The sequence below is a fragment of the Lissotriton helveticus genome, chromosome 1_1, assembly GCF_964261635.1.
Source record: "Lissotriton helveticus chromosome 1_1, aLisHel1.1, whole genome shotgun sequence".
Taxonomy (NCBI): Eukaryota; Metazoa; Chordata; class Amphibia; order Caudata; family Salamandridae; genus Lissotriton; species Lissotriton helveticus.
In genome coordinates, this window is record NC_136057.1 from 1,297,787,887 (window position 1) to 1,297,800,143 (window position 12,257).

General features: G+C 44.2%; 1 protein-coding gene across 4 annotated transcripts in view; it reads left to right on the forward strand.

Annotated features, from left to right (window-relative positions):
• DSN1 (DSN1 component of MIS12 kinetochore complex) overlaps positions 1 to 12,257 on the forward strand; it is a 293,642-nt gene that overhangs the window by 204,382 nt on the left and 77,003 nt on the right. For all 4 annotated transcript variants that reach the window (XM_078681111.1, XM_078681103.1, XM_078681094.1 and 1 more), the window contains one exon: positions 2,631 to 2,778. In XM_078681111.1, coding sequence (XP_078537237.1) covers positions 2,631 to 2,778 — 148 coding nt within the window. The remainder of the gene's footprint in view (positions 1 to 2,630; positions 2,779 to 12,257) is intronic.

Below are 12,257 nucleotides of genomic sequence, written 5' to 3' on the forward strand. Positions count from 1 at the left end.
AGGGTTCATTTACCGTTCAGGTAAACAGAAAGTCCGCTCCATGTCTTGCTAGGCATCATCAGGGCATGTATTGACGGTACCTCAAACTCTTATTTCTGGATCCGGAGTGATCGCATTTCTTGCAGGTGGCAGTAGCGCGTCAAGCAGCCTGCACCATTCTTTCCTTCACAAATCAAACACCTGAAGCGAATTCAAATAAGCGATAAGTTCAAGACTCATGAAAATAAAGTTGTGAATGGGGCAAATCAGGAACAAGCATTAAAATGCAATAGGTCTTGTCATTAATTAAGTTAAAAAGAATTCCTTTCTGTGTTAATGACTTTATGTTAGTGACCAATGGGCCTACACACTAATATCACCTTTTTAGTGTTAGATAGTGACACAGATAAATATTTATGCACAACACTAAAGTTACTTTCGTCTCTCAAGTTTTATTATTTATAAAATTTAGTTAAAACCATTTTTAAACACGTTACATGACATTCTTGGCAATCATATGCTCTGGTACAGGTTCTCCACTTCATATAACAAATCTTTTTACAATTCCAGCCCCAGAATATGTAGTTCATATACAGTAAATAATTTTCAACATAAATCACAAATACAAATAAAAAATATGGCATCATAACATCAATATAAAACAGTAGTGAAAAAGTCCTTTGTCGACGCGTTTCGGTGCTTTGTTCTATTATCACACCTTCTTCAGGACAGAGCTTTGTTTAAAAACAATATTTCTTCATTCTATAAACAAATACATACAATTAGTATCATTGGTCTGATTGAGAGTAAAGTGCATTCTATCTAGTTGCGTGCATATTTAGGCTTGTGTCATTAATATTATTGGTCAAATTATTTTATATCAAAAGACAATCTTACTTAGATTATTTTGCCATCGGTCTTATCTCTTGGGATTCTGGACCATTCAGGAAAAGTGTATTCTTAGTCCTCTTCGTGGTCACTCATAATGTATGTGTACCACGGCTTCTATGAAGGAGAGGATACTTTCTTTAGTCATACTACCTCATGTTGATTATATGAAAAAGAGTAAGGATTATCTTCATTCACACTTACTTAAAAACGGGGAGACTGGTATTCTTTGTGTCTAATTTTTTCGCGACTTTCAATCTGCGCAGAGTCTCATTTCAATGCTGGCTTAAGTAGTGCCTGTGAAATTTAAGGCATCATGTTGTTGGTTTCCATCTATATTTTAGAAACTCAATAAATCCCTATTGTTTTCTAAACAGGTTGCATACAAAATACATACCAGTGGAGTCATATGTAGGGTAACTAAATGGAACTTGATGCAGGGTTATTTCTGCTTCTGACCACGAAGAGGACTAAGAATACACTTTTCCTGAATGGTCCAGAATCCCAAGAGATAAGACCGATGGCAAAATAATCTAAGTAAGATTGTCTTTTGATATAAAATAATTTGACCAATAATATTAATGACACGAGCCTAAATATGCACGCAACTAGATAGAATGCACTTTACTCTCAATCAGACCAATGATACTAATTGTATGTATTTGTTTATAGAATGAAGAAATATTGTTTTTAAACAAAGCTCTGTCCTGAAGAAGGTGTGATAATAGAACAAAGCACCGAAACGCGTCGACAAAGGACTTTTTCACTACTGTTTTATATTGATGTTATGATGCCATATTTTTAATTTGTATTTGTGATTTATGTTGAAAATTATTTACTGTATATGAACTACATATTCTGGGGCAGGAATTGTAAAAAGATTTGTTATATGAAATGGAGAACCTGTACCAGAGCATATGATTGCCAAGAATGTTATGTAACGTGTTTAAAAATGGTTTTATCTAAATTTTATAAATAATAAAACTTGAGAGATGAAAGTAACATTAGTGTTGTGCATAAATAATTATCCGTGTCACTATCTAACACTAAAAAGGTGATATTAGTGTGTAGGCCCATTGGTCACTAACAGAAAGTCATTAACACAGAAAGGAATTCTTTTTGAAATTGTTTGATACCCAGTCCTTTCTGGTTTTCTGGGAAACTCTCTTTTTTGAAAGAAATTAAATAAGTTAAAGCCATTTGCTTTGCTTTACAATACCATTAGCAAAGCAAATGGCTTTAACTTAATCAAAGGTGAGACCTATTGCATTTTCAATGCTTGTTATCATTATGACAGGAATTAAATATCAACATTATAGGTGTGACCTTTCAATATAACCAATACCAGTTCCAATGGATATTAACATTGAGTAAAAACGAAGATAGTAGAGACTCTTCTGACTGCTGCAGTGAATTACGGGCAGCTTTGCAATGATTCTGAAGACTGTCATTAATTTAACACCCACCTACGTTACGGTGACCATGTCCTCTCAATTTCACATTTTTATTTGTGATTGATAATTTTTCTTTAAATCTGAAATATTGTAAATAATCATGACTAAATTAGTATTAAATATCTCTGCGCAATTTTTAATGCCAATTTTGAAGCAAAATATCAATTGTTTAAAAATGGCTTGGCCATTTCACAAAAGCCAACTTGTGTTCTGCCTCTTGATTTCACTTTCTAGGGGCAAACTGATTCTAGGTGCTCAGTAAGAAATGTTGCTGCTTCTTACGTAACCAATATGCTTTCTGTTTTCCAGGCAGTTAGAAAAAATGAAGTGTAAAAAGGTGTGCGACATGCATGCCACAGTACAAGGAACATCTCAAGATAAAGTCCTGAAAAGCAAGCCCAATTATCAGAAAATACTGAGTGATCAGTGCCCCGTGATTGACTACATGGAGCTTGTGGTGAGTCACTGTATGTAAAAAGCCCTCTTCCCGTCCACAAAATACATACTATTCTGGTGAGAGCCTTTGTAAAGAATGAATTTTCTTGAGTATGTCCTTGGAGTTGATTGTACTGGTGAAAAAGTGTCAAAGAATGGTTTTAAAAAAAGCCCATCTGGGGTGAGTGAGTTTGGGTTAACAGCAGATCAGATATAAGCTCAGAAATAATAGCAACCCAATAACCTTCCCAATTTTCAATTTGTAAGTCAAATAAACAGAGACACAGTACACACTCCTGCTCTCATCTCCTCCTGCTCCAAAACTACTTTTGGTTTCCATAGTGCAGGAAAGTTGATTATTATTTGGGATGGACAAGAGTCCAACTCAAAGGATAACGCCACCACCTGCTAGATTTCACACAAAGTAAATAAAATAAACCTGGGTGTCAGTCTCATGTTATGTGTTACAAAGCCTTCCTGCTTAAGTCAAAGGTAATGTGTAAAGTATGTAAGCAGTGAAAACGTCATGCAAAACACAATAAAGTTCCATAACCAATTTTAAAATAAAGAGTAACATTTTATATGTAAAATAAGACCAAAGTGACAAAAATCCAATTAAAGGAACCAGAGATATGATTTTTTTTTTAAATGTAAGTGAAAATGGTGATCAAAGCACCAAGGATAGTCTATGGGAGCGGTAGACTGAGACCTAGGTGCAATTTGAGACATACCACGAAGGAGCCCTTGTCAGATACAAGTGGATTGGTCCCAGAGAAAGTCTGGAAATGAGAAAGTTTGAAAACGTGTTTAAGTCCTTACACAGTGTCACATACTTTGTCACTTTTTGAGCAGCAAAATTCTCCTTGAGCAATGTGCCGCTGAAATTGTATTCTCCACGCTGGAACCGAAGGCAGGATATTTGAAGCCATTTAGTTCTTCTGGAGCTTGCTGCTGTAAATTGTCTAAGTCCTTGAAACTTTTCCAAATCCCACTGCAGAATGAGACGCAGTTGTTTTTCCTGAGGTGCTGTGAGGCTTAACCGGGACAAAGCCATAGAACTGCCAGATTGATACTTTTTTGCGCAGGTCTCCCTGAAGCTCTGAAGGAAAGGTGTTCAAACTATCTTCGGATGCCCAAACAACCACAGGATTACACTTCTAAGCTCCCCAGGACCTCAAGGGAGGGGACTTAGAGACTCTAAGGGGGTCAGTCAGGGACCAACAGCAAAGTCCATTTCAGGTCATATTGCCACTGGCCAGCTGGGTACTTCCAGGTAAAAGCCTCTTGCAGTGTCTTGTGCTGCCGCAGCCACACAGGTGGTCAGCAAATTGACCCTTGGAGTCCACTTCTTTGTCCTGGGTACAAGAGGGAGCAGGTTAAGTCCTTCAGCGCTACCCTCAGGTCACAAGCACCAGGTCCAGTACTCTTCTGATCTTCGGCATGTCCAGAACGTTATTCCTGGCACCATTTAGTGGTTAGGGGTGACTCATGGGAATTTCTTAACCAATGGGGTAAACGTTACTGGGGCCAACTCTACCCAGTTCAACAGCTCTTGTTTTCCCTACTGAAAACAATCCCCCAGTGCACCTCACTCTTAAAATATAAGATTGGGAAATCCTTCTCTCCTTATACAGAGCCTGCCTGCACACACAGAGGTATGCCCACAGTAACGAACAGTCCCCTCCTCTATAATAACTCACAAACAGTTTTGGGGTAGATTTCCTCCTACAGGGTTTGGTGCCAGCCTGACTAAACCGGACAAAAGCTGTTGCCCTTCTCGGTGTCACCTAACATTTACTTGTGACACAGAAGGCCCCTTTGTTTAAAATTACATTACGCCAGTATTGGAACGTTCATAGATTTACATGCTTGAATCATTCCCCAACGTCGAGATGGGAGTCCCCGGTATATCAAAACAGCAATGCAAAGTTAGCATAAACTAAAAAAACAGGCATAGGCCCATTTTAGTTTTGTAACAAATATCATTCTGTAAAAGAGACAAAATCTAGGCTTTACCATTCAGAACACCCTACCCTCTAGAAAACTCCTGAGAGTACCTCAGACCATCAGATGTTCTACCGCATGTTGTGTTAGGGAGTCTCCACTGAGCTCTGTTAATTGTTTCCCTTATTTACTCTCTTGTGCAGTTTTACAAACCTTTTTCTTCAGAATTTTACTTATTTGGCTTTCTAAATCTTTATTCCTGATGTCTTACATAGAGAAGAATAGTCTTTTTAGAGCCTGTGCCACCTTCTCTAATAAACGACTTCAGATCGATTACCCTCACAGGGACCCGTGTCTACTGCCTGTACCCGGACCACAAGGATTGTAAGGTGTGTCGCACATTCTCCACCTAAACGATGAGTGATCATGAGGGGCACCTTCTAATTTGGCTCCAAAGGCTGAAGACCAGAAAAGAGCCTCTATCTATTGATGATAGTGATGTGGCTTCTTCTTCCTCATCTTCCAGAATGTCTCACAAGAGGAAAAGATCTCAACCTCATTGATCAGGTGAGCGCCCTCATAAAGCCTATAAAAAGACCACCCATGGGTCTAACAGGCATAGTCTGACAAAATCTCCTCACCGAGGTGAAAATGCGAGTTCAGTGCTGCCTTCAACACCTCCTGAGGGCAAGCAAGCCTTCAAAAACCTTCTTCTGTTCTCCCTGAGGAGAAACCGTTGACAAAGGCTTTACTGTCGAAGAAATTATCATCATCGACAATAGCGGTGATGAAGAGACATCGTCGATGCAGAGCAATGCTTTCCAGGTCTCGAGAGTCAAGGAGCAGTTATAGTTGATACCTCATTTGACAGCATTGATGACGGGATCGACGTCGAAGACTTTGCAGACATCTGCGGTTATTGTAATGCTAACATCCTTGTCGACGATTTCAACAGCGATAACAACTATGGTGGATATGGTGCCTTCAGCGGCATCGACTATGACGGTGTCCAGTCTGCCTTCGACCCTGTCAACGCGACAGTGGATCCATCGATGACAGTCGACGACCTTGTCGGCGAGGGAAAACATGCCCGCAGAGAAATTAAGAGTTAAGACAGTTAACTCCAGAAGTCACATCACCTAGTAAGGTGACTCCTTTGATTCCTTCACATCTCCTGGAGGAACAGGACTCCAATGTAGACGATGTACCCTTTGGTTACGCCCGCAGTCCATCAGAGTTGCATTTAAAATGCCAGGAAGATGACTTCGAGGAGAGTGCTGAGGAGGAGCTCTATTACATGCCTCCTCGAGACTACGACCAACAGTATCAGGAGGAGATGTTTTGTATCCTATCCTCATTGTTTTCTGAAATGCAGTTCATGCTTTTGGACCATAGGAAAAAATTTACATTGCCTTCTGCTGTTCCAGGACGTGCTTTGTTGTCTCCAGTTCCTTCCACCCCACAATTAGAGGCGATCTTATACACAGTGACTCTTCCACCATCAACAGCGCCTCCTGACCAGCACCCTGTCACCTCATATGACAACCAGGAGGAGAGGGAGCTTCCGGATCCACACAGGGAATGGGACGACTATCTTATTCCCACTTAGTCTTCGCCCTCACCAGTTTCTATAGATTCTCCACTTGAGGGCATCCGTGGTTTTTATAACCTACTTGAAAGAGCAGCCAAAAGAAGACAGTGCGAGCCATTCCCATTGTTTGTTACATATGAGAGGAGGGCCTTAAGGCCATGATAACCCCAGCCCCAGTTATTGCTGTTCTTCCTAGATTGGAAAACTAATACAAAGCCCCAGAGGATAGTCCTGCCTGCTTGATGGGCCACCCAAAGCCAGACTCCAAAATCTCCCAGGCTGCTTAAAGGAAATCCAAGTACCCGTCTGCTCCCATCACAACACCTCTGGACGGCAGATGCCTTGACAATGCAGGCATACGATTCTCTTCGATGTCAGGACTTATGGTCAGGGCAGCTCATGCTTTAGCGATCTTAGGTCGCTAGAATCGCCTGATGTGGTGCGACCTATCCCCTTACATCGACCAGCTTCCTGATGAGAGTAAATCAGAGACCAAGAAGATCCTCCAATTAGGTGAGAGGGCTTCCTCGGAGATTATAGACTGTGCAATGGATATCGCTACAACAATTTTAGGTCTCTGGCAGGAGCTTCAGACTTACGCCGACAAGATTGGCTCAGAATGAAATCTTTTCAGCCCAAGGTCCAGAATAAGATACTGGATCTGCCCTTTGATCGAGCGGCCCTTTTTGGGAAATAGATCGATGATGCTCTCCGGGATCTAAAGAAGTAGACTGAGACTGCAAAGTTGTTGGGGACGCTCCAGTACCGTAAGGTACCTTTTCGAGGGGCATGAGGAAGAGGTCTACACTCAAATAGAGGTGGATACCAACAATACATATATCCCTCTTACACCTCTCTTACACAACCCTATCAGCCGCAATACACTCCGCAGCAATCCCAATCTACGGCCTATTCCAGATTGACACCCAGAGGGAGACTGGACGACAGGGGAAGGATTCCTCACGTCTCCAATGACAACTTTCAGGCTCTGTCTTGTCTTCCTGCCCAGGCTCAAGCACTCCTGGAGGGGGAAAAAATCTCTATACATCCAGAATTGGCGAAATATAGCAGATCAATGGGTGCTTCGCATTATTCAGTTTGGCCATATGTTAGAGTTTATTCAAATTCCACCATCCATTCTACCTCGCTTACAAACGACAAAGCATCTATACGTCCTGCGGCTACAAGCCTGGTTGATGTGCCAAAAAGAGGCAATAGAATACGTTCCGGCATCCCAGAGAGTGAAAGGGTTCTACTCCTGTTTCTTTTTAGTACGGAAGGCTTTCAGAAAATGCTGTCCTATCCTAGACTTGACAACTTCCAACACCTACCTCAAGAAACAGTCCTTCCGCAAAGTGTCCTTGCAAGACAAACTACTGCTTCTAAATTCAGGAGATTTCATGGCTACTCTAGACCTACAGGACACTTATTTCCATGTTCCCATTCATCCATCACACAGGAAGTATCTCCGCTTTACTGTACCAATTCAAGGGCCTGCCCTACCAATTCAAGGGCCTGCCTTTCAGCCTAAGATCGGCGCCAAGGATATTTAAAAAGTGTCTGGCCTCGGTGGGGGCTCGCCTCAGAAGGCAGCATCACCAATTCTTACCTTACTTGGATGATTGGCTAATCAAAGCACCATCTTATTTCGGCAACCAGGTCCACTGCGACTTGCACAAGTCTGTTCGAAAGTCTAGGCCTTACCTTAAACAAGGAGAAATCAAGCCTACAACCCTCCAAAAGCATTTCCTTTCTGGGAGCTATATTGGACACAACTGAATAAAGCCTTTTTATCGCTCAAAAGACAAATCAAACTGATATCTGTGGCTCAGCTCTTCCTAAGAAAAAAGTACCTTTCAGTTTCCCTTTACAAGTCTCTCCTAGGGTCAATGTCATCTAGCATTCTCCTCATTCCCTTCTCCGCCTGGGGATACAGCCCATTCAGGAACAACTAAATTTAAAATGGTGTCAAGTGGTCGTTTTGTTTCGAGGATATAATCAGAGTAACTTCGACTTTGGTTCAAGCCATCTCTTCGCAGCAACGGGCATGGGGAGTTCCGTCATGTAGCACTTCCACATAAAAGAAAAGCGAAGCCCAAACTGAAGAACTGTCAGATTCCCCACAAGTACCTGTTTCTTGTGGAGAGTTCTCGCAGAGACGACACGAGCTATCGCCCCCACACCCACCTTACCCTACTCTGGATAAGGAACAAACCAGGATAAGGATGGGAGTGAGGATGGTAACCAATAATTAAGGATCAGGATGGTGTTGAGTAGGTATTAGTGGATGTCCCTCTGCTTGGATAGACCTTGGGCACCAGCTGGACAGGAAGATAAGGGAACACAGGTTACCAACAATCCACTAACCCGGCAACCACTCACATACATACACTCATGTGGGAAACAGCTTACCTCCTATTAAGCCTTAGAAGCTTGCTACCATCAAAGGAAAAAGGAACTGATAGTTATAAGCGAGCCTGCGCTATATGCCAAAGAAACCCAGAAGCGCTCCTGCGCTATGTACAGTAGGTAGTCCTGAAGTGCTCATGTGCTGCAAGTCAAGAAACCCACATGCGCTCCTGCGCTATGCACAAAAGAACAATCAAGCGCTCCTGCGCTAAGTACAAAATATAAGCAAGCGCTCCTGCGCTACAGTACAAGGAAACCATAACAAAAGCGCTCCTGCGCTAATACCAAGGAAAAACCATAAGCGCTCCTGCGCTGAGCACCAAAGAAAATCCCAAAGGCGCTCCTGCGCTAAGTATGTAACAATCCCAAAAGCGCTCCGGCGCCAAATGCCCTAGCGTTCTTTCGCTTGTACATTTAGAAGCACGGAGTTCAGGCGAGATAGAACCCAGAGGCAGAGTGTCGCTCCTGCGCTGCTGGGGAAACTGCGGCTGAAGCGGGAAACAGGTCACTGAGGAAAGCGCTCCCGCGCGGTCGGGAACGGGTCTCGGCAATGAGGAATCCGGAAACAGGAAACAGGCAGAAGATAGTATACGAAGCGCCGTAACCGGGGGAAGCTGCATCTGATAAGCGGTCTTCCCCGAAAGCGCTGATGACGCAACAGTACTTCCGGCCATAGGCTGAACCGCTACCCTGCCGAGGCTGGAAGTGAGGAAAGCTGCGTCCCACGCGAGTGAAGGCACACACACACTGGCAACAGGTAAGTGTGAGGGGGGAACCCAGGAACCATGACAGCACCCCGCCTAAAACAGAACCCCCACCCGCACAGCAGACCTACACAGGGGTGGCCGGGCGAGGACTGAGGGGGTGACGAACATGGAAGGCGTGCACCAAACGGGAAGCGTGGCGAACATGGGACAGGGGTTCCCAGGACCTCTCCTCGGGACCATAACCCTTCCAGTCAACCAGGTAAAAGAGTCTTCCCCGGGTACGACGAGAACCAAGTATGGCCCTAACCTCATACTCAACGTGATCGTTCACAGGAGCAGGAGGGGAGGACACGTCACACCCAGGGTGAACAGGACGCAGGAGGGAGACATGGAAAACGGGGTGTACTTTCATCGGAGGAGGAAGTATGAGCTTCTTGGACAAATGGTTGATCACCTTCTTGATAACATAAGGACCCACGAAGCGGGGCAACAGCTTCTCGGGACCGTGCACATTTAGATTCTGAATGGAGAGCCACACCTTGTCCCCCTTCTTATAGGCCGGTTCCTGTTTCCGATTACCATCGGCGTGCAGTTTATAGTACTCCTTGGCCGTGGCTAATTCAAACCGGGCCTGTTGCCAGAGCGTACATAGTCTCGCGTGGTACTCTTGAACTGTGGGTAATTGGCAGAGCCGTGGCTCCTTCCATGGCATAGTTCGGGGTGCTTACCCTGGAGGCAATAGAAGGGAGACATGCCGATGGCCGAATGCTTGTTGTTGTTATAAGCGTACTCAACTATCCACAATACATCGGCCCATTATTCCTCCACTGACAGAAGCAAGCAAGGTAGATATTGTTCCATGGTGTGGTTCGTCCTTTCTACTTGGCCATAAGTCTGCGGGTGATATGCTGATGACAACCGAACGTCCAAGTCCATGGCAGCACACACCTCGTTCCAAAAACGGGACACAAACTGAGTACCCCCTTCCGTTATAACTACCGATGGTATGCCATGTAACCTCACCACGTTCTGTAGGAAAACCGCTGCTAGTTCTACAGCCGAGGGCAGTTTTTTCAGTGGGACGAAATGTGCCATCTTCGTGAGGTGATCCACTATAGTGAGGATAGTGGTATGACCTGATGTTGTGGTTGGTAACTCCACGACGAAATCCATGGAGATGGTGTGCCAAGGATAAGGAGGGACGGGTATCGGATGTAACAGCCCAACCGATGGTCCGGTTATGTTCTTGCCCTGGGCACACGTTGCACATTGCTCTATGTGATCCTTGGTGTCATTCTCCAATGTGGGCCACCAGAAGTGCCTCCGTAAAAGATCCACCGTTTTGTGATAACATGGGTGATTAGACAGAACATGGTCATGACACACAAACAGGGCCTGCTGTTGCCGGGCTACCAGAGGAAGGTAGTATGTGTCTCTTTTATACAAGAACCCATCCCGTGCCGTTACACCTTTGTGGTTAACTGTCTCTGTAGATGGATCGATCTGTGTGATATCATCATGGAGAAGGGAGAGAAACTCAGAAGTCAGCACAGCACCCTGGAAACATTGTTCAGGAATGATAGGCAAGAGTTCAGTGGCACAAACTGAATCATCGGTGTCCTCCAGGCGAGATAGTGCATCTGCTTTGGCGTTCTCTTTTCCTGGTCGGGAGGTGATGCGGAAGTTGTACTCATTAAAGAATAAAGTCCAACGCAATTGTCTAGACCTGAGGGCACGGGCTGTGCGAAGAAACTGAAGATTCCGGTGGTCCGTGTATATCATCACGGGATGTTTGGCGTCTTTCAGATAATGGTGCCACTCTTCGAATACTGTCTTTATAGCTAATAGCTCCCAGTCAGAGATGGTGTAGTTGTGCTCAGCAGGCAGGAATTTCCTGGAATAGTATGCCACTGGTTGCAGAAGACCTGGGTCTCAGCGTCTCTTTGCGACAACACGCCTCCCAGAGCGTCTTGTGAGGCGTCAGCTTCTACAGTGAATGGTAGTTCTGAGTCAGGATGCATCAGGACTGGGGCTGTAGTGAATGTCTGTTTCAGTTTCTGAAAAGCATGTTCTGCCTTGTCATCCCAGCAGAAAGGTACCCCTTTGCGTAGTAAGCGAGTTATGGGGGTGACTATCCTGGAGAAGCCCGTGATAAAGCAGCGGGAATAATTGGCAAAGCCCAAAAACCTCTGTATGTGCTTCACCGAGGTGGGAGACAGCCAGCGCAGGATGGCTTCAACCTTCTTGTTATCCATCTGGATACCAGCAGGAGTGATGACATGACCCAGGAACTCAACGGACTCGGTATGAAAGATGCTTTTTTCCAATTTAACATACGTTCCGTTCAGTTGTTGAAGGACAGCACGTACATGATGAATATGATCAGTCATGGTCTTGAAATAGATCAATATGTCGTCGATATATACTATGCAGAATATATCGATGAAGTCCCGTAATACTTTGTTGATGAAAAACTGGAACGCCGCGGGGGCGTTGCAGAGTCCAAAAGGCATGACTTGGTATTCGTAGAGACCATATTTGGTTCGGAAAGCTGTTTTCCATTCGTCACCCTTTCGGACTCTGACAAGATGGTATGCTCCCCGAAGATCGAGTTTGTTGAAGATGGAGGCGTCTTTCACCTGGTCCAGTAGGTTGGAGATCAGCGGAAGGGGGTACCTATTTTTGATGGTGATGGCGTTCATGGCCCTAAAGTCAATGCACATTCTAAGATCTCCTTCGTTCTTAGACACAAAAAAAAGAGGAGAGGACACAGGGGACCGGGAATGGCGTATGAACCCATTCTGTAGGTACTCATCCAGGTAGGAGCGGAGATGCTCATTTTCCTTTTCG